The sequence below is a fragment of the Cyrtonyx montezumae genome, unplaced genomic scaffold (genome assembly GCF_038088225.1).
Source record: "Cyrtonyx montezumae isolate F1298 unplaced genomic scaffold, pur_monq_1.0 scaffold_8, whole genome shotgun sequence".
NCBI lineage: Eukaryota > Metazoa > Chordata > Aves > Galliformes > Odontophoridae > Cyrtonyx > Cyrtonyx montezumae.
The window spans coordinates 89329133-89350880 of record NW_027072089.1 but is presented as its reverse complement, the minus strand read 5'-3'; the positions used below and the strand labels follow the sequence as shown (position 1 = coordinate 89350880).

General features: G+C 42.6%; 2 protein-coding genes across 3 annotated transcripts; one reads left to right on the top strand and one right to left on the bottom strand.

Moving 5' to 3' along the window:
- The first annotated feature begins 3942 nt into the window (after window positions 1-3942).
- On the top strand, window positions 3943-10987 carry TXNL4A (thioredoxin like 4A). 2 transcript variants are annotated; one of them, XM_065752464.1, is made up of 3 exons: window positions 3943-4105; window positions 9622-9725; window positions 10714-10987. In XM_065752464.1, exons 1-3 carry the CDS (start codon window positions 3953-3955, stop codon window positions 10883-10885), a joined length of 429 nt encoding a protein of 142 aa, XP_065608536.1. In that variant the 5' UTR covers window positions 3943-3952; the 3' UTR covers window positions 10886-10987. The 2 variants fall into 2 exon arrangements, with proteins under 2 accessions (XP_065608536.1, XP_065608537.1); XM_065752465.1 differs by lacking the exon at window positions 3943-4105 and adding an exon at window positions 5989-6080.
- Window positions 10988-15384: 4397 nt separating this feature from the next.
- HSBP1L1 (heat shock factor binding protein 1 like 1) lies at window positions 15385-18017 on the bottom strand. The gene is made up of 4 exons (XM_065752295.1): window positions 17872-18017; window positions 17656-17722; window positions 16520-16614; window positions 15385-15596 (listed from the first exon to the last, which is right to left on the bottom strand). The coding sequence occupies exons 1-4, from the start codon at window positions 17914-17916 to the stop codon at window positions 15591-15593; spliced, it is 213 nt and encodes a 70-aa protein (XP_065608367.1). The 5' UTR covers window positions 17917-18017; the 3' UTR covers window positions 15385-15590.
- Between the last annotated feature and the right edge of the window lie 3731 nt (window positions 18018-21748).

The following is a 21748-nucleotide window of genomic DNA, read 5'->3' as shown; positions in this document are numbered from 1 at the left end:
GGATTAAGCTGTAACACCAAGGTACAGTCACCTTCTTGGATCTTAATCCGGTTCATGTCCTCTCAGATAGTTTTACTTTAGTCCAGAAACTCCATGGCTTCCATACTAATCTGGTAGCTTCTTAACCTAACTCACAAACTTGTTTATATAAAGGATGATACATAACTGCTACTAGGTAGTTACTCAAAGTTGCTCGCCTATGAATCATGGTTGGTTAAGCTGCAGGTTGTGTTGGGAGCCAGAGGTTCAGACAGGTCTGACAAACCTGTGCCCAGAATAATTGACCAATAAAGGACCATTCTTGTATAGCTACTACACCGCTTGCCCTCACTGTTTTAAACAATTGCATCCGGACATATATTCTCTGAAATTTAGCATTAAAAGTCAGTATTTTGCACATCCATGCCTATAGGCTTAACCAGTGGGAAGAATGTTGAAGGCAACACACTAAGGCCTGCTGACAATTCAACCTTTCACACTAGAGCTTTCCCCTTACCCACGCAGTTCTTAGCCCAGTCCTGCCTGCAACAGCCTACACAAATATATTTTGTGATATGACAAAGGCTCTACAGATAGCCATATATGCAATTTCAGGTGTGAAACTACTGCACTTATTTACAAAAACATGGCAGAACATTTGCTATGTATCTTAATAACATTTCTGTCCAATTTCCTATAATTCTGTTTGTTGTGCTCTACTCACACATATGGGTCTCTGTCCCCCATACTGTACCTTAGATATGGGTTGTGCTGAATGAATCTGCACCTCCCTTCCACAGCAGAACTCTGATTAATTCTGAGCATATTTTGCTAGGCAGAAATTTCCTGCTGCTCCAGTCGTCAGATAAATCTTCAGAATTAAGCCCTTAAAGTTCCTAGAATGCTGTGGTTACCCTTCTCCTGAGCAAACCCAAACTTATTCCAGCTGCGTCTTTTAAATTATTAAGATCTCAACAACAGTCATGTATATTTATATATCATCCGTTTATGTCAACTGAAGTCTTCTGAAATCTACTGACTGCAAGTGGTTGGGAAAATACTACCAATACTCCCAGTTATAGTCTGTCTGTTTCTTAGAGTATCATACAACATGACCTTAGAAGGAAAAATTAGACTCCTCCTCTGGAAACAACACACAGACACAAAGGCAAGACAATGTCATATCATGGCAATGCAACCCAGCATCTCGATTACCAGAACTTCATGCTACCTCTGCAACTTACTCTGACTGAACAGCAACTAAACCTTAGGCAGTAAAATGACAGAAAACTGCCTGGAAACTGGATATGATCAATTGACTAATACATGAAAGTAAGACAGGATTGTATTACACTGTTTGCTTTCATCACCATGATGAAAGCATCACCATCATTGGTATGTTCAGAGACAGACCCACATTTATTTTAGAAGTACCTTCTAAACTTCACAAACAGAAAGACAACTCACAGAGAAGCCACAATGCAGCAGAGTAAGAGTTGATTTAGCTTTAAACAATTCAGCTTGTCCACAAAAACCATGCAAAGTTCCATGTATTTACTGTGCTCATTACTGTGGACATGCTGCATAAATCGTAATTTCATCCACATTTGATGTGCACAGGAACTGTTTGCAGTGTTGCTTCAAGAACAAGGCTTCTGCAAGTACCAATCTTAAAAAAAACAACGATAGCAACAGCATAAATACAGTTGAAGGAATCCCACATAGGGAAGGAGGCTCTCCAGATACTAACCTTTGAGTGACACATATTGCTCTCATAGAGCAATACCTGCACTTGCCTTGTACTTCTGTCTGAAAGCCACACTTCTCCTGTCACACCCATGTCCATCAGAAGCAATAGCTGGATGAATACTTTTACAAGACAAATTTGTTTGGTCAACCACCAAGTGAATAGATTTTAACAAATTTGATGCTTTGCTCCTGAGCATAATTATTCAGATGTTGAATATCCTGTCTAATGTGCTAAATGTACTGCCTGTATAATGTACATCACCCAGAGTAAACTCCTCCCACTAACCTAAAGAAGCTAATTACCTCAGTAACAACCAAAGAATTGACCAGGACTGGTTCCTTTCTGTTGATGCTTAGTGACAGATCTGACCACTCCTGGAGGAATCAGCAGCATGTAACTTCCTTGTGTTTGCAACACAGTCCCCATTACCTGCTTCAACCTCTGTCAAGGCCAATAGCATGTGACTCAGCTGCTAATGCCAGAACCTCCTCTCGTAGAAATTTGAGCCATCCACTGCTTCAAGCACTTGCTTAACTCTTGCTCTCCCTGTCTATTTTTATCTGGAGGACAAATGACTGCTAAAGTCTCTGAAAGCTTACAGTGAAAATCATGGCAAGTAGCACTAAACTCCAGCACAGCCTGGCATGCGGGTGGAGAGGACTGTTTGCTTCTGCATGGCCATTGGAAGCAAGAATAACTTCTCCTATCACTTTCCTGAAGTTGAGTTTTCTAGAGGACATCCCATAAGACACTGCAGAACAAGGGCTTTAGGGTTTTGTTTGTTTGTTTTTGTTTTAAATTATGCAATTCTGTGGCAAAGGAACTTCATGCAAACTCCACTGACTCTCCTGGCATTATTCCCCAAAGCACTAGTTCAGGTTTCAGTGGATTCTGTTCATGCTTTTTATGCTGTCTGCTGCAAGCTAACATTTTAAAAGAACATACAGCATACATGTGTGACTTTCAGGAAGCAAAAAGATTGGCCTGCGTTTATGATTTTTGTTACTGGCATTCTACACCAGGTACATCATGTACTGCACTGAGAGTTAATGCTCCAGTTCCATGGATTGTGATATTTTCCAGGTACCCTTCACAGAAGGGAACAACTACATCTCCCAGAAGACTTCACTGTTCCACTTCCGTTTTACATCCGAAGGGAAAGATAGAACAGCTTGGGAGTCACAAGGCCGCCCTTCTTTTACCTCTTGTCCCTGCAGTGCGTGCTCCCTAGCCATCTCACCTTCAGCCTTTGGTTCTGGACACTCTCTCATTTAATTTATTAGCTTCAATTCTAATTATATAGTATTATATTGTGTTATCTCCCTTAGTTCATTGTTGCTGTTTTGTTTTTTGGCCAATCCCCCCACCTTTTCCCTATTCCCCCTTCCCCCTATATCATGGCAGGGGTCTGTGTGTGCCCCTGTCCTATTTAGTCATGGAACCAGGGCCAGAACCACGACAGCCTGGAATGCCATATCTCAACATTCTGAATTCTGAAACCCAGCACTGGCAATGGAAGCATCCTTGTTTAACGACTGTCAATTTCACCAGAAATATTTACCCTAGGGGGGTTCAGGCACTGTCCTTTCAGTTTCCGGAGGCCATGTCCCTGCAACCCAGCCCCACCCCTAGGCTGGCTGCAGACATCCCGGCGCAGCTCCACGCTGACTCTGAGAAGGACAACATGTCGAGCCGCCCGACGGACAGCACAAAACACCCACTGCAAGCCAACACCCACCATTCTAGGCCACAGCACTGGGGTCGGCTACTTAGCGGGTGAGAAGCAGGTTCAGAGCTACCCGAGCGACCGCCGCTTCACCACGGCACCGGAAGCGCCTGCCGGGCCCAAACCGTAAGGCAACAAACCCCCACGGCCCCCGCCGTATCTCCTCCCCCCCCCGCCTCGCCCCGCCCCGCCCCGCCTCCTCTCAGGAAGTCGTGCCGCCCCGGGACGGAAGTGCCTGGTTGTCCACGTGGTTTTGTCGCTTCCGCCGCAACTCGGGCGGCGCTGGCGCGGCTGGGTCCCGCCGAGAGCAACACGAGAAGCACGGCGCGGGGGCCTTAGGGTGCGGAGGGGCGGGGGGTGACGTGTCCGAGCACGGGGCTGCGGGGTACCGGTGCGGGAGGGGCAGGAGCTGCAGCGTGCGTGCTGGCAGGGCGCTGAGCTGCCGGCTGTTTCTTATCGCCCCGCAGGCCGCCGCCGCCGCCCGTCTGCCCGCCGCAATGTCGTACATGCTGCCTCATCTACACAACGGCTGGCAGGTGGATCAGGCCATCCTTTCGGAGGAGGATCGAGTGGTGGTCATACGATTCGGGCACGACTGGGATCCAACGTGCATGAAAATGGACGAAGTTTTGTACAGCATTGCTGAGAAGGTAAGACGGAGCCGTGCCGTCAGAGGGGCGCTTTCTGTGTGTGGTGACTCGAGCGTTCTATACAGAGCGTGAAGGGTGTTCTAAACTGTTTTCTGCAGAGGTGTTTCTCTATTAGGAGCTCCTGGTAAAGCTGTTTGTTGTGTTTTCATAAGCATCTCCTAAAGCTATTGCCTGTACTGCACTTTGTTGTATTTAACGTGGTGAAAGGTTCTGCAGGCTCTGAACTTCGATCTGCTAGCTGTTCACAATCCATTGTTTCATGAATGTCAGCATTCAGAGGCAGGTGCTTGGTAGTAGGGCTGCCCTGACTGAGTAACGTGGCACTCTCACTTCACAGTAGGAATACATAGACTCATAGAATATCCCAAGTTGGGGAAGGACCCACAGGGATTACTGGAGCTCAAGTTCTGGCTCTGTGCAATACACACAGCTACAGTTAAATACTAGGATATAACAGAATGCAGCAAGATTGTGTTATGCCTCAATGTGGTCCTTTTATGTTTAATGTAGCAGAAGCATCTTATGCTCAGAACACTTTTTGTGCTTACTTTTGGCAGGATGCTTGGCAATTTAACAGATCTTTTTTCAGGTTGGGTTGAGTGGGGGAAGAAAGAACATCAGAACTTGTTTAAAATTCTCCCTTTGTGGAATTGGCAGATTTAAAGTGGGAGGTCCTTCCTCATCTTCTAGTTTAGAAGCCGTGTTTGGGTCTCAACAGTAGAAGGAAAGCTAAATCGTTCACTTGTCAAAGAATCACAGAATGGTTTGGGTTGGAAGGGACCTTCAAGATCATCTAGTTCCAACCCCCCTACTATAGGCAGGGACACCTCCCACTAGACCAGGCTGCTGAAAGCCCCATCCAGCCTAGCTTTGAATGCTCCCAGGGAGGAGGCATCCGCAGCCTTGCTGAGCAACCTGTTCCAGCATCTGACCACCTTTAGAGTCAAGAGTTTCCTTCTGATATCTAGTCTAAACCCACCCTCTTCCAGTTTTTAAAGCCATTTCCTCTTGTCTGGTCACTTTGCGCCCTCATAAAAAGTGCCTCTGCAGCTTTCCTGTAGGCCCCCTTCAGGTACTGGAACACTGCTAGAAGGTCCTCCTGAAGCCTTCTTTTCTCCAGGATGAAAAGCCCCCAACTCACTTGGCCTGTCCTCATGGGGGAGCTGCTCCAGTCCTCTGGTCATCTTCAGGGCCCTCCTCTGGACCTGCTCTGACAACTCCACATCCTTGTGATGGGGGCCCCAGAACTGGGGTTTTATTAGAGCAGAGTAGAGGAGCAGAATCACCTCCCTTGTCCTGCTGGTGACGCTTCTCTTGATGCAACCCAGGATACAGTTGGCCTTCTGGGCTGCAAGCACATGTTACCAGCTCATGCTGAATCTTCCATCAACCAACACCCCCAGATCCTTCTCAGAGCTGCACTTAAGTCATTCTCCACCCAGCCTGTATCTGTGCTTGGGACTGCCCCAACCCAGCATAGCATCCCTTCACTCTAGCATGTCAGCTGTGCCACCCAGCTTGGTGTTGTCTGCAAGCTTACTGAGGGTGCACTTGATCCCACTGTCTACGTTGCCTACAAAAATGTTCAATAGCAATGATCTTCGCACTGATCCCTGGAGAACACCACTCATCACTGGTCTCCATTTGGACTTTCAGCCACTGACCACAGCTCCCTGTGTGCAAGCCAGGCATCCAGCCAATTCCTTATCCAGTGAGTTGTCTGTACTTCAAATCCATTTTTCTCCAATTTGGTGACCACAATGTCATGTGGGACAGAGTCAAATGCTTTGTGTCAGTTGCTCTTCATTTATCCACTGACGCTGTAACTCCACCATAAAAGGCCACCAAGATTGTCAAGCATGATTTGTCCTTGATGAAGCCACGTTTGTTACCACCAATCACCTCATCTTTATTTTTCATGTGTCTTAGTAAGATCTTCAGGACGATCTGCTCCATGGTCTTGTCACACATGGAGGTAAGACTGACTGGCCTTGAACTTCTTTTTTTCCCTTCTTGAAATTGTGGGTTGTGTTCCCCTTTTTCCAGTCAGTGGGAACTTCACCAGACTGCCATGACCTTTCAAATATGATAGATAGAGGCTTGGAAACTTCATCCACCAGTTCCCTCAGAACCCATGGATGGGTCTCATAAGGTCCCATAGTCTCACAGTGACCTGTCATGTTCTTTAGATGGTCTTAAACCTGATCTTCACTTACAGCAGGCAGATCTTTCTTCTCCCAGTTCTTACTTTTGCTTTCTGCAGCTTGGGCAATGCAGCTAGAGACTCTGACAGTGAAGTCTGAGGTTTCTTCCTGGTGTAAGGCAGGGCCAATCCAGGGGAGCTCATGTGCGTGTAATGCATGTGAGTGACTGGAAGGGGTAGAGCCAGGAACTACCCCTTCCCAGATCTCATTCAAGGGTTGGCAGGGGAGGTGAGGGTATCTTGCTGGATAACTTTGTTTACCTGATGCCTTCTAAAGGTAAGCAGTTTTTCTCCCTGCACTTCTGCATGCACAGCTGCTGCATTTGGGCTTGTGTTCATTTGCTGCAGCTGAAGACTCTGCCACCCTGCTAACATTGCTGTACTTTCCATCACATTATAGTGTTGCATTCTGTAGGCGTGTGCATGCCTGTAACTGTTCATGCTTGTTCCCCATGCTGTGTGTGTTATTGTACAGACTTATGAGCTGGACTTCGATTGAACCTGATTTATCATGTGGAGTTGTCCTGTTGTCATGGTTTTTATGATTTTTGGCATTGGTATTCCACATCATAACATCATGTGGTGCATTTGGAGTTAAAGAGTTAATGCTCCAGCTCCGTGGATCATCGATAGTTCCAGGTATACCTGTCTCAGAAGAGAAGAACTCCATTCCCCAGAGGACTTTGCGATGCTTTGCGTTCTTACGTGTTTACGCTCAGAGGGAAAGATAAAAACTGTCTGCGGTCACGGGACACTCTCTTTCCTTTGGGATGGACTCAGCAGTGGGTGCTCGCTGCCGTCCGCCTTCAGTGTTAGCGTAAGGCCTTCGGTTTATCGGACACTCTCTCTTGCTCATTTTATTTGATTTATTAGCTTCAATTCCAATTATATTGTATTATGTTATTTTGTTTTCTGATATCTTATTTAGTAAATCAGCTTTCCTCCTCAGATCGTTGCCGCTGTTTTCTTTCTAGGCCCATCTCCCTTTTCCCTTTCCCCCTTCCCCTTTCCTGGGGCGTGGGTCCGTGGGTCCCCTGCACCAATCGTCACGGAACCGGGCCGAACCTGCCTATAAACCGTTGACACCTGTGGTTTAGGTAATGTCTTCCTGGCCTGTGATCCAGCTCCAGGACATCCATTACCCACCACTATCATACATCGGTTTTTAGTTGCAGTAGTTGTGCAACTGGTCTGTCTTAGTTCAATTTTGAGGACAGTTTCTTTTTCCTTAGTCTGTAGAACTGAGAAGCAGTTTTGCAGAGGCATCTCAGGTTTTGGGCAGGCTTTTTCCTTCTGTTAATCTTTGTCTTGGTAAATGCCTGGACAAATTGTTAGTAGTAACAGAATTGTTAGTTGTAAGCAATGCATTTAGCAGCATGATGTTTTTCTCTTTTCCCACATAAATTTAACACCTAAACTTAAGAAAATGTGGAATAAAACAGTGTCAGGTATCGACCACAGATGCAAGTTCCCACTTCACTGCATTTCAGCAATGCAAGCCTGCTATGCTTCTTCAACTTGACTTGCTGCAGAAGCGATTTTCACTTCTCTTTTTCTTTTTTTCCTGCAATTTCCTTATACGTAGGAAATCTAAACATAAAAGCAGACAAACAACCCCATTTTGTGTAGAAACTTGCTAGAAAGGTAAGGAGATGTAATCTTCTTTCTGTTGTCAGATTTCATTTGATAGTTGCTGTGAATGCTTTGGGCCGTCAACTAGTGTTGCAAGACTTACTTTTTTCAAGGGAGTTGAAGTCATAAGGAAAAAAATAGCTTTTACCTCCACCAGAACTGCAAAGAAACTTCGTGTGATTGTTGCCATTCCTCCTAGTTGTTAGTCATACTACTGTGGTAATCTGATGCCATAGGAATGCAATAAATTTGTTGGAGTTATATTGTTAATGAAGACTGTTGAGAGGGAGAAATAAGAATTATCTGGCATATGATTTTTCCTCTGTGTTTCCTGTTTATCAGTAGTGTTGTCTTCTGTGTTTCCTATTTAGCAGCAAAGTGTGACAAAGGATCTACAAAATCTGTACATTAAGGTCTATCTGATGTTAAGGGTCCAGCATGTACCTGTTTTATGGTCTTGAGCCATTTCCTGTAAAGTTTTAATAGGAAGTCCACAAATACAGTTCCATAACATATTAAAATGCTGACCTGCCACTCTGGTGAGGGCGTAACGTTCTTATGTTTTTTGTGAGCATGTCTAGTAACCGAGACTCCTGCTTGCAGCTACCTTAAGGGTGAAGAAAAATGCCCAAACTGAAGTCTGATCTGTGAAGATAAGTTTTGATAATGTTTTGTGTCAGTATTGCTGCTAGACTTCGTATCTCCAGTGGATGGCAGTTACAGTGGCCTAGTCAGACAACGTTTTGAATTAAAAAGGGTTAGAAGATGTCAGAATTTTTGCTTTTCTGTTGACAGTGTCTTATATTTTCAGTTCTCAAGAAAACAGTAGGTACTGTTTGGAAGTGGTAACCACTGTGGTCTTTGCTTCTAATCTTGTTAGACTTGAAAGCATGAAGAAGAAAATTTGCATGAAGAAAGCAAGGGGAAAGTAATAGAATTTCTGTGGTTTTGGATTCAAACTGAAGAGTCCTCATTCTAGCTTTGAGGTCTTCTTTGGGCAAGCCACCACGTCATCAGTTCTACTTCTCTAGATGAGTAGCTTGTTTTCTTTTATTCCCATGTACGAGAGAAGGAAGATTCAGTTGATGTCTAAGATTCTTGGATTATGGTGGTAACTTGTGAATGTGCAAAGGCAATTTGAGTGAAATGATCCTTTGGAGTGATGAGTTTTCTTAAATAACTTGGCTAAGACGTGAATGAGGTACCTAAGTTTCTGAAGATAAGCCAATACATTCCTGAAGTCTAGTTCTTGTTTCTAAAATGGAATCTTCAGATTACTTTTAAAACCCACCTTTTGCCCCCTAAAGCAAACCTGGGAGTAGCACCAGCTGTTTCTTAGAGCTGTTTTGAACATTCTCTTAAGTTTCTTAAATATCTTCCACATAAAACTGAAATGGCTGTGAATGGCTCTAGGAAGAAAACAAAAATGTGAGTTATTTTCTTTCAGGAATTAAAACATTAACTGTGAAAGGAAAATGCTACACCACTGTTTGGTTGCTCTTGAGTGATTTCTGCATGCCTAGGCCTCCTAGCTGGCAAGAGCATCTGCCATGACAGTGCAGAGCAGGACATGGCCTTCACTATGAGCTGTCCTAGGCTGCATTATGAGTGGCTGCATGTGGCCCACAGCTTGTGCGTGTCTGATATATTGCTTTTGTATTCTCTTTTTCCTTCTCCTTAGGTAAAAAACTTTGCTGTTATTTATCTTGTGGATATCACTGAAGTACCAGACTTCAACAAGATGTATGAGTTGTATGATCCCTGTACAGTCATGTTTTTCTTCAGGTACATGGTGGTTTTAGAATATAATTCAACTGAATGTGTTTTAGTACAGTGTTTCAGCAGAACTACAGATCACTTACAAATCCATATCAGTATACTGGTGGTTGTGTATCCATCTAGAAGAATGTAAACTCTTGTCCTGTCATTACACTCCCTGGTAAAGGATAATAATTTTAAACTAAAATAGATTTAGATGATATGTTAGAAGGAAATTCTTTACTTAGGTAGTTACTGGTTTATCAGAGATGTTGTGGATGCATCATCCTTGGAGGTGTTCAAGGCCAGGCTGGATGTAGTTTTGGGCAACCTGATCTGGTGGTAAGCAGCCCTGCCCACAGCAAGGGGATTGGAATGGATGATCTTCCAGCCAAATCCATTCTGATTAAGAAAATGCCATGCTTTGCAAGGCGTTCTAGCATAGTAACACTATTTTGATAATAAAGCACAAGTTAGTGATAGTGGGATATGCTTTTGTTATCTCTTGTTTTAAGTTGAAAATCGATGTTTAAAATGCTGCACTAGTACAGTAGTCAGACTTGCTCTAAAGATGTTTCAAAAGCATTAAAAGTTTTTTGGAGTTGTGACATCTCTTTTGAGATAAAATGTGCTACTCATAGTTATGGAATTCTTATGTTAGTCTGTCCTGGGAAATAAATGCAAGTTATGAAAATTATGATGAAAATTAATTGTACTGAGTAAGTCTTGATGTGGAAGCATGTTTTCAGTCTTGATTGAGCTTTAGGAATAGGAAATAAAAAGTCAACCAGAAAGCAATAAAGAGCTTTTACTCTTCTTTGAGGCTTATTTGCAAACCTCTTTATGTGAAAAAACTTATTTTGAAACCTACAGAGCATTCTTGAAGGGAGGGTGGTAGATGAAAGTTGGTTGGTTTATTTGTTTTCGGTGGGGGGGGGGTTCCTTGATTTTTTATTTTTTATTTTTGTATTATGCTGCTATTAACCTGCCTGTTTTTTTTTTTCTTCCCTTACAGGAACAAACACATCATGATTGATTTAGGTACAGGTAATAATAACAAGATCAACTGGGCAATGGAAGATAAGCAAGAGATGATTGACATTATAGAAACTGTTTATAGAGGAGCCCGCAAAGGTCGAGGTTTAGTGGTATCACCAAAAGATTATTCTACTAAATACAGATACTGACATTTGTTGTGGCTGTGCTTTTCTTTTTTTTAACTGTTCATTCATTTAAAATTATTTTTCTGTATGTGTGTAGATACATATGTATATTAAAAAAGAAATAAAACAGTCTTTCAACATTGAACATATTGTTAATTATTTAAAATCTTTGAATTCGATTTGGAAAAGGAAAGGATGCAAAGCCTAGAAGTGTCTGACTGCAGTAGCACACTGGGGTTTTTTGTTGTTGTTCTTTAAGACTTTACTCTGTTGTCCTTTTTGTATGATGTGTTTTTGTACACAAAAAGCCTGTTTGTAGAAAATCATTTCAGCTTTTTGTTTACTTCTGTGTTGTGCTTAGCTACCTGCTGGGTTAAACCACCCCACAGTCATTTCCAGTGGGATAGCAAAGAGAATTGAAGAAAAAAAAAAAGTAGTGTGGTAGGACAGTCCAGTCAGTATAGGCAATGTGTTCCATGGTCTTCAAACTGGTGTGGGGCCAGGAGTTGCTGTGTTGCAAAAGGAAGACTTCTATGGCCTGACTAGAGATTCAGGCCTTCAGCTTAGCATCACAACGTAGTGGTCAGAGTTGATGGTTTACCTGTGTTCCAGAAAATCCAGAAAGATCACCACGTTCTTATCTTAGAATACTGCACACCACTTGCTGACGACTGTGTCTTAAACTTTTTCTTCAAGGGGAACTTGCATGTGGCCATTCCATGGACTGCTGTTCTGACTCCGTTTATAGTGGTGATGCTACGTCTCATAACAGACAATGATGCAATCAAGGAAAGTGTCACTTTCAGCCTCCTGTTGGTTCAATAGGTCCTGACAAACTCGGATAGTGCTTATTTTTCCATCATTGAGCATTTGTGGGACCCACAAACTTGGCAATACTCCAACATAGTTATAATTGCTTCCAGTGCACAGAAGCTGATATTCAGCTGTGGACACAGTTCCCTGGTTATAATCACAATATGTGTGGATGAGCTGATTGTCATGCTCTCTGTTTTGTGGTGTAACAGCTGTGCATGGCCATCCAGAACATGGCTATTCATTCATGTCAGTGTTGCCTCTGCTGAAATGCACCACCCCCTGCCTCAGTGTGCTCACATCCACTGTTTGGTCTCCAGAAACATTCAACAAGCATTCATGGATGTCAGTTGGTGCCATTTTTTTCCACACGGAGTAATTTAGTGACACACCTTTGCTTCATCTGCACTCTCAAGTCAGTTGCCATTTTGTTGGACTGCCTCTCTGCTGCCATCTGTCATACAGCAACTAAGTGTAATGGAATACTGGCAGGAAGGTTCAGCCTCTATTGCCATACCACCAACATCCATCTCTGTCATCATGGGCCAATGTAATAAAATAGGAGGCATTACTTTCAGAGCAGACCTTATAATTCAACTCCTTTCTTTGACACTGAGTAGGAAGTCTAGCTATTTTTATGGAGTTACTTCTGTGATACTAATTAAAAAATGTACTGTTTGTTACCAGTTGAGCACTTACAACTCATTAACTGTTTATTTGCCTATTCTGTATTGCCAGTTGTTTGAAGGCGTAAGAACAAAGTGTTTCTACTTAATATCTTCCTGCTGCTGATCTACAGCGTAATCTGGATCTGCGATTTATTTAGTGAGTTGCTGCGTGTTAAGTGTGCACATGTTGATGACAATGATATAAACCATTTCAACATGTGGTGGATGTCAACTCCTGAAAGAGGTTGCTTCTGAATTAATTTTAGAAACTATTGGATATATCACATAACACAATGTTTTTCAGTACCATGCAGAACAGGGTAAGACAGTTTGTATTTATCTGCAGTTGCTGCACAGGCCTTACCTCCATATGTCAAATCAATTAAAGCAGAAGTAGAATGCATTTTATTATTAATTTTTAGAGAATTTAGAAGGTGCAAAGGATGATTGTGAGTAAATAAAGTACACTCCATTGCAGTGTCTCGGGCACGGACTCAGATGTGAACAATCCAAATCATTTATTACAGGTTTTAACATCCCTTACGTACTTTCACAAGTTTTCGTAACTTTCCCACCTGCCTTTACATATCAACAATGTAACTTCCCAAAACAGTCCTTAACCATGCATACAGGCGATTATCCAATCAGGGCTGTGAGTCTTCCCAAACCATGCACTCTTCCTCGAATTAGGGCCTGCCATTACTCAGCTTACTTGAACTTGTTTTCCTCTTCTTCTGGAAGAGTCCTTGGTTCTCAGCCTTCCTTTCTCATGCTGTTTATCCTGTTCCACAGCTGCAGCTCTAAATATACTTTTTGTATTCCCACACTCCGTGTTCCCAATTTTTGGTTTATGGTGGAAGGCACCACTTAAAGTCTAGTCTAGTCTTCCAGTGAAAGTAGGTCTTACTTGTTTGGCTTGCCTAAGCCTGTGAGCAGTGCTGAATTACTAGATAGACTGAGATTCCTCAGCCTTTCTGGAGAGGCTGTTCTGATGCTTGAACCCTCACTGTTGAAAATGTCCCAGTTGGAATCTCCTGTGCCTCTACATTGTGTCCCCCCTTTGCCAATCAGCCAGCTCCTCACAGCTGAATTGTGGCACAAGCTAATTGTCCTAGAGGTAAGATCTGGCACTTGTCTTCGAACTTCATGGGGTTCTCGTCAATCCATTTATCTAAAAAGCAGCCAACTTCTCCCAGTTTGGCAGTGCTTGCAAATCTACACCACTTAAATAACTGATTAGAAGTATGTTTTGATATGGATGAAGTAATTTGTGATAAACACTAAGCATTAACAAATGCCCATTTTAAAAACATATCCTTCATTAGCTGAGGTGTTTTATTTAGCTGGTAGCTCTTCAGTTTCTGCATTTGTTGAAAGATATCCCGAGTTTCCACCAAAATATTCCCTGCCAAAAGCACCATTTTTTGGTGTATAAAAACAATCACTGATTGCTGGCTTTTAGTTCAAAGGAATGTTCTTTTAGCTAGGATAAATTTATCAAGCAGACCTCTCAAATGTGAATCATTTTACTCCACCTGAGTCAGAGCAATTCCAAAAATGAATACTGGCTTGGTGATTTTTGAACTGAGAACAGTCCTATGGATGGTTTATGGGTGTTGGATGAAAAACTCAGTATGTGCTTGCAGCCCAGAAGGCCAATGGAATCCTGGACTGCATCAGCAAAGGGGTGGTCAGCAGGACACAAGAGGTGTTTGTCCCTCTCTGCTCTGCTCTCAAGAGGTCCCAAGTGAAGCATTGCAACCAGGTCTGGGACCCATAGCACAAGAAATGCAGAGGTGTTGGAATGTGTTCTGAAGGACAGACTGTTGAAACATCTATGGAGTTAGGTTGAAAGAGCAGGGCTTGTTCAGCCTGGAGAAGGCTCTGTGGAGGCCGTACAGTGACCTACCTGAAAGGCACCTACAAGAGAGCTGGGGGAGGACTCCTTATCAGGGATTCTGGCCATAGGACAATGGGCAATACTTTAAGCTAAAAGAGGGTAGATTTAGAACATATTAAGAAGGAGATCTTTACTCAGAGGGCAGTGAGGCACTGCACAGGCTGCCCAGAGAAGCTGTGGATACCTCACTGCTGGAAGTACTAAATGTTAGGGGTTGGATGGGGCTTTGTGCAACTTAGTATAGTGGGAGGTGTACCTCCCCAGGGCAAGGGGTTGGAACTAAATGATATTTAGAGGTCCCTTCAAACCCAAGCTAGTCTGGGATTCTACTACCGTAGAAATTAATGTATTCTGTGGAATACCATTTATTTTAGGATAAGGTTATGTTCTATGTATGACCTATTATGACCTATGTATGACCTATTAATAAAAGCTTTGCAAAGGCATTTTTATAGTAACATCAGATCAATTAGGTATGTTTCTTTTCATCAGGGACAAATGAATGTTCTAATGTAGAAAATTTAAGTAACATCAAAATGGCTTACAGCACTGCAAAAGTATTGCCATAGGTATTCTGAGAACACATAAAAAGGCATAATGGAAATTTTAATATTAACAATATTAAATAAATACACTTCTTACACGGAAAAAGTTTGTGACTAGGTAAGGTCACTACTATATAGCATAATTTTCTATCCATATATGTGTGTATATATATATATAAATATAATTTTTTTTTCTGCCTCCCTTGAAACTAATGATTTATTCCCAAATATAGGAAATAGTGTCTGTATGTGAACTGTTGAATCACAGCCTGAACCACTGATTAATCACCTGAGGTGAGCACTGAGTCAGCCCCAAGGGCACAGGTGAAGGTAATGGACCTCTATGACTGGAAGGGGTGGAGCCTGGCTCCACCTCTCCCAGACCCCGTTTAAGGGCTGACCACCACCAGGGAAGGATCTCTTGTTGGAGATCCCTCCCGTGTGGAGTCATCGGTGAGCCTCAACCAATGTAAAAGGTGAGCCACCCTTTACTTACCAGTAGTCTGTGTACCATCTATATAAAACCTTACAGAAATATACCATCCTCTGTGATATCCTCTGAATTCCATCCTTTCAAATTATCTGCCCTACAGTGTCCCATTTAGATGAATAAACCTAGCTTTCTACTCCTTTCCTGGGACAATGTTTTAAAGGAAAAGTGGAGATTCTACCACCATGTGATACAAGTGTATTTGTCTTCACTGACACTTTCTGTGACTAGTGACATTGATTGTAAGCAATGACACACTCCAGATTCAGTGCAGAGCTGCTCTCCCTTTATTTTTCTTGCTCACATCCTTATTTCAGTGCTGTAAAGAAATAGTGAATAATTAAGTTAGCAGTTTAATTATGCATGGATGTGATTCCACATAAAATATGAAGATACAGTTAAATACACTTTCAAGAGATTGTCTTTCTGTACTTAAAAGTAATTACAATGCTTATCTTCAGGAAATGGACAGAATGAATAGACACCTGAATTATTTCAGCATACTTACGAACATTCCTGTCTTTTGCTGAGCAAGCAGTCTCAGTTGGTTAAACAAAGAAAGCTTGCAAGAACAGGAAGAAGGAAACACAAGCACCTACTGTATGCTGTGTAATAAATACTGAGAACACTAAGGCAACCATCTGTGGGATCATTTGCAGCAATACAGTGATGTAAAATCACATAGTGTGCCTTAGCATCCCATGATTTTTAAATCACTGTTTATATCACCTAACAATACCTGCTACTTCCACCCCGCATCTTAGCACTGCGAGGATGAATCACTGCACTGGTCTGGGCAAAGGTGTTAATGAAACACAGAGAAAGCCGTAGCAGGTTTTAAAAATGAAGTGCATAAACTTATTGCAGAGACAATCCTCAACCACTTCTGTTAGTATAGTCAAGGGAGATGACTAATGGACAAGAGCACTTTAAGCCACACACACCTTCTTTTAAATGTGCAGCCTGAGTTTACAGATTTAGTTTGCACTGCTCTTTAGATTTGTGAGACAACTGGAACTGATACTATAGTTTTGCCTCCTCTGAAGAAGTGGTAGCATTTTTTTTGCTCTTGGCAAAAATAAATACAAGGTAATTTTAGACATTTAAAATAAATTCTCAGTGTATATTAAAATCAAAGTGAAGCAATGTATGATAAAAACATAAACTATTCTCATGCTAGGTGCTGTGGGTGCTGCTAAGTGGCAACACAAAAAAATACAAGAAAACAGAAGGTTTTTTTACTCTCAATTCATCATCGGTGTTCTCTATTCCAGCCTCTGTCATTAGGTCAGCAACATGCTTCTCAAGGTCACTGATGCGCTCACCCATTTCTTCCAGTAAAAAGTTAAAGAGAACTTTTATAAAATAAGAATTGTTATCGTTGTATACAGTTCTTTTCTTCTGTGAGAAAAATACAAAGCTTTCTTCCAGGTGCCTCAGCCTTTTACTTAATCATGTTCAATGCTGATGCAATATCAATCTTGCAGTTGTAGCACAAGATTGTATTATAACAAGGCAATCCTAATTTCTTTTGCAACACAGAAGCATTCAAGTTATAAATATTTTCAAAATGCTTTCCTATCTGCCCATGACTGTACTGGACTATTTTCTGTGTAAAATATTGTCACTATTCAAGGAACTATTTTAGGTAATACCACACGGTCAACATACATAATTGAAATGTAATCAAAATATAACTGCTGACAAACATCAATTCCTTATCATTAATTATCTCCAAAGAAGCAAATTCATGAAAATGGGAATGTGTATGTGTGTCAGAAAAAAATTTAGTATGTGGTAATTCTCCAATTTCAGAAAGCAGAGGTAGCTCCTGTTACCACATCTAACAAGAGCAGACCCTGAAAGCCTTACTTTCTTTTGTGGGCTCACCTTCCCATGCTCAGGAGCCTAAAAGAGTTGTTTCTAACCCACCAACATGCACGGATATACCAATCTGAGTGGCATTTTAAAATGTCCCTTCACAACAGTTAAACACCATTTGTTGCTTACTTTACTTGAAATCTAGAAGTGCTGTACAGAAACCAACGGGATTGTCTTTGCTAAAACTTTTTTTAGGCTTTCCTTTTAAGTAAAGGAAAAAAACAAACCATCTTTGGAGCCAGACCTGACTTTATATCCTGGTATTTAAGAACATCCATCGTTACATCTTAATTTGAAGATGAGGGAAAGAAAAGAAAAAAGAAACACTTCAATTTCAGTAAGCAAAGGAAAAAAAACAACCACCACCTCTGTATCTACTGGCAGTCCACAGCAGGGAAAGCAAAATGAAACGTGAAGGAACTGCAACTCCTAGAGGTACAAAACTTCTGTCACAGAAGCAATAACCTAGATTTGTATTTTTTTTTAAAAAAGGATATTTCTCAGAGTTATCCTTTCTGTCAAAGCTTGAAAATTCTCCTGCAGCTGATAAAGCAGATTTTCTGCCTAAGAAAAGAAAAACAGAGAACGACGGACAACATCCCAACGGAAACCGAGACTCTCGCCTCTGCGTCCGGCCTGAGGGGAAAGCTCCAACAGCGGCGAGCCGCGCAGCACCCGAGCCCCGCCCCCAGCAGAACGATCCCCGAGCTCACCAGCTGCGAGAGCCGCTCCGCGCCGGGCGGCTCACCGGCAGCCATCGCCGCTGCGGGCAGGTGGGGACGCCGGGCCCCCTGCCGGTCGTTCGGAAGGCGGCGAGGAAGACCGCCCTTCCCGGCGGGACGCCAACCTGAGCGGGCGTCGATGCGGAAGCGGCTCGGCTCGGCTGCGCGGGTGGCGGCCGCCGCGGGACCGGGCGGATCCCCGCGGGCACGCTGCGACTTGGCGGCCGCGCGGGTCCCGTCGGGAGGTTGCCGTGCCGAGGGACGTCAGCGTGGGAGGAATTCGTACGGGCGTGCCGGCTGTGGGGAAAAATGGAGGCAGCTTGGCCACTTTTTTCCTGCCAGGTTGCTGGCGTCACTACTGCGACATGAGAGTGGGATGACTGTCGTTCCCCGCCGGCTGTCGGGCAGTCTTCTCTTGTGTTGGACTCGGGGTTGCACTGAGTGGCTCTGGGAGGATGGTCAGGTGAACGCTTAGAGGAAAGATCAGGCGTAGCTGCGTTTTCTGTTGAGTTATTAGTGAAGTACTGGAGATAGAGCTGGCAGTTCTGCTAGTGGTTCTGTCACCGGTTTGCGGGACATTTTAACCCGGTACCGTAACAATTGAGGCAGGGGACCCACGGGCCCACACCCCGGGGAAGGGGGAAAGGGAAAAAGGAGAAGGGAGATTCTCTAAGAACGAAACAGCGGCAACGATCTGAGGAGGAAAGCTAATTTACTAAATAAGATATCAGAAAGGAAAAAAAAATAACACAATATAATATAATATAATTGGAACTGAGGCAAATGAATCAAATAAAATGAGCAAGAGAGAGAGTGTCCGATAAACCAAAGGCCTTACGCTAACGCTGAAGGCGGACGGCTGCAACAAACACCCACTGCTGAGCTTGGTCCCGAAGGGAAGAGAGAGTCCCATGACCGCAGACAGTTTTTATCTTTCCCTCTGGGTGGAAATAAGTAAAAAATACAAAGCCATCACACAGTCCTCTGGGGAATGTAGTCCTTCTGTTCTGAGAAAGGTACACCCAGAACTATCAACGATCCACGGAGCTGGAGCATTAACTCCTTAACTTCCAATACACCACATGATGTTATGATGTGGAATATCAATAATACAACAAAAATCATAAAACCATAACAGGTTCTTTGCAGAGAGCCTTGAATAATATGGCAAAACTTGAAAGCACAGTCTCATAAATGTTTATATGCTCTCTAAGTGACTATTTCTGGTTGAAGCATCATTTAACATAATCTACCTATGGTTTGTTGTTGAGGTTTGATCTCCAAGGGTCTTAACATGGCGCAGGACTGAAGTGATAAATGAAGAAAAAATGTCTGCCAACCAACAAGACCCAAACTATTTTGTTTGTTTTGTTTCCTTTTTCTCTTGTAATAAGTTTCATAATAAAGACTGGTACAAATACCTGCTCTTGAGTAAATTTACTATGCCTGAATTTTTAAGTAGAGGACCAGAAGTATCAACAATAATTGTGTGCTGCCTCTTTACCAGTCCTGCTAACATGTAGGTCATCCACAGCTTTTAGTTTTGAAGCATCAAAAACTCCTAGAACGTCTGTTGCAAAGGTCTCTGTATAAGAACACTCCATGTAACAGTGCCTGCACTGATAGAAGAATATTACTGTTGGGCAATAGCTTTCCTTAGTCTATTACATAGCATTAATCTACATGTAACATTGCTTTCATTCATTGCTTTCATCACTTTCATCCTGAGCTAATAGCCTCAAATGCTGGAAAGGTTATCTCTTGTCAGTCTACCATTTTGTATCTTTCTTAATAATCATAACTTTTCCCTCTTTACTTTCTCATACCTGGTTTAGGAAGGGGTGGAAGCCCATGTTCAGGTGCTGGTCAAAGCAGACCTCCCCATTGCTGCCTGCTTCTCAAAATCATGCTACTTTCTCTGTGTCACCTTCCCACTGTCACAGATTCTCCTCCTTGTCTTTCATTCTGTAGAATGAAAAATCAAGTCTGAGCAGTGTCACTGCTCTAGAACTTTTCCAAGTAAAAATAATTTAAACAGTAACTGGACACTGGAACAGGTTGCTCAGTGAGGCTGTGAATGCCCCTTCCCTGGAAACAAGCATTCAAGGCCAGGCTGGATGGGGCTTTGAGCAAGCTGATCTAGTGGGAGGTGTCCCTGTTGATAGCAGAGGGGTTGGAACTAGATGATCTAAAGGTCTGTCACGGTTTTATGATTTTTTGTTATCAGTATTGCACATCATAACATTATGTTAGGCACTGGGAGTTATTAAAGAGTTAATACTCCAGTTCTGTGCATCCCTGATAGTTCTAGGTATACCTGTCTCAGAAGAGAAGAACTACATATCCCAGAGGACTTTGTGTTGCTTTGTGTTTTTCCATTTTCTGCTCAGAGGGAAAGATAAAAACTGTTGGCAAGTCAGAGGATCCTTCTCTTTCCCTTTCTGCTCATCCTGGCAGCGTGTGAGCTCACTAGCCATCTCACCTTCAGTGTTAGAGTAAGGCCTTCGGTTTTCAGACACTCTCTGATTTTATTTGGTTTATTAACTTCAGTTCCAATTATATTGCTATTTTATATGTATTGCGTTATTTTGCATTCCAATATCTTATTTAGTAAATTAGTTTTCCTCTTCAGATTGTTGCCACAGTTTTGTTTTTAGGCCCATCTCCCTACCCCTTTCCTTTTTTCCCTTTTCCCTTTCCCGGGGCGTGGGTCCGTGGGTCCCCTCACCCTATTCATCACGCAGCCAGGCTGAACCAGCCCATAAACCACTCACAAGGTCCCTGCCAACCATTCTATGACTCTGTATTCATATGCTTTGCATTTGTATATAGGCACTAGCTGCACCCATGTAGTTTTTCATTCTCATGCATAAATAGTAACAAATAATTGCTGATTTTTACCTGTTTATTAGTTGCTAATTGCTCTCCTTTCCCTTATGAGCACATAGTAGAACTGTAATATTTCTGCATTCTTTACTCCTGGTAACAACAGTCTTGCTAGTTTTTCCCTCCTCCCAGAACAGCTACAGAAGCTTCCCTCGTATGCAGTCGTATTTTCTGCTTAAGGCAGTTGAAATAGTTCTGGCTCCTTGGATCCAGATATCTTGAATAAAGCCATAGTGTCCCACTTGTGATGAAGATCTTGCAAACATGAACAAACAACAGGAAATAAGGAGCAACATGCAGGATGCAACTAACCAGCTAGTGAGAACTGCACTAAATCTCTGTAGCACAGCATTTAAGCAGTGGCTAGGTAAGAGTCCAATTAGTTCTCCTTATTTGTGAGGCAGGTTGGTGGTGTCAGAACAACAAAAATTAAATTAAATTGTGATGGAGATTGACAAATAAAGGAAAAATTCACCATCCTCCCTCCCCATGCCCCGTTCTGGTTTGGTTCTTCTATTATGTGCTCTCTGTAACTAATTTTAATGGCTTTGTCGTTCAACTGTGTTAGGCTAATAGTACAAAACTGTTTTTATGGAGTAGAAATGCCAGGATGTCAAGATGATTACACTGATGAGTTATTCTTTAAGGAACTAAAAGAGACATTTAGATCAACTGCCTTTGTCCTTATGTTGCACTTCAGCTTGCCAGACATTAACAGGGAACACCACACAGCTGATACGAACAGGTCCAGGAGAGTCTTCAAACAACTTGCTGGTTATCACTTCCTGGTACAGGTACTGAGGGACCAGACAAGAAAGGTGCCCTCCTAAATCTGCTGCTTGTGAACAGAGAAGGTCTCGTGGATGAACTGGCAATCGGTGACCACCTTGGCCATAGTCACCATAGTGAATTTAAAATCATAGAATTATGAAGGTTGGAAAAGACCAGTAAGATCATCTCATCCAACTGTCAACCCATCACA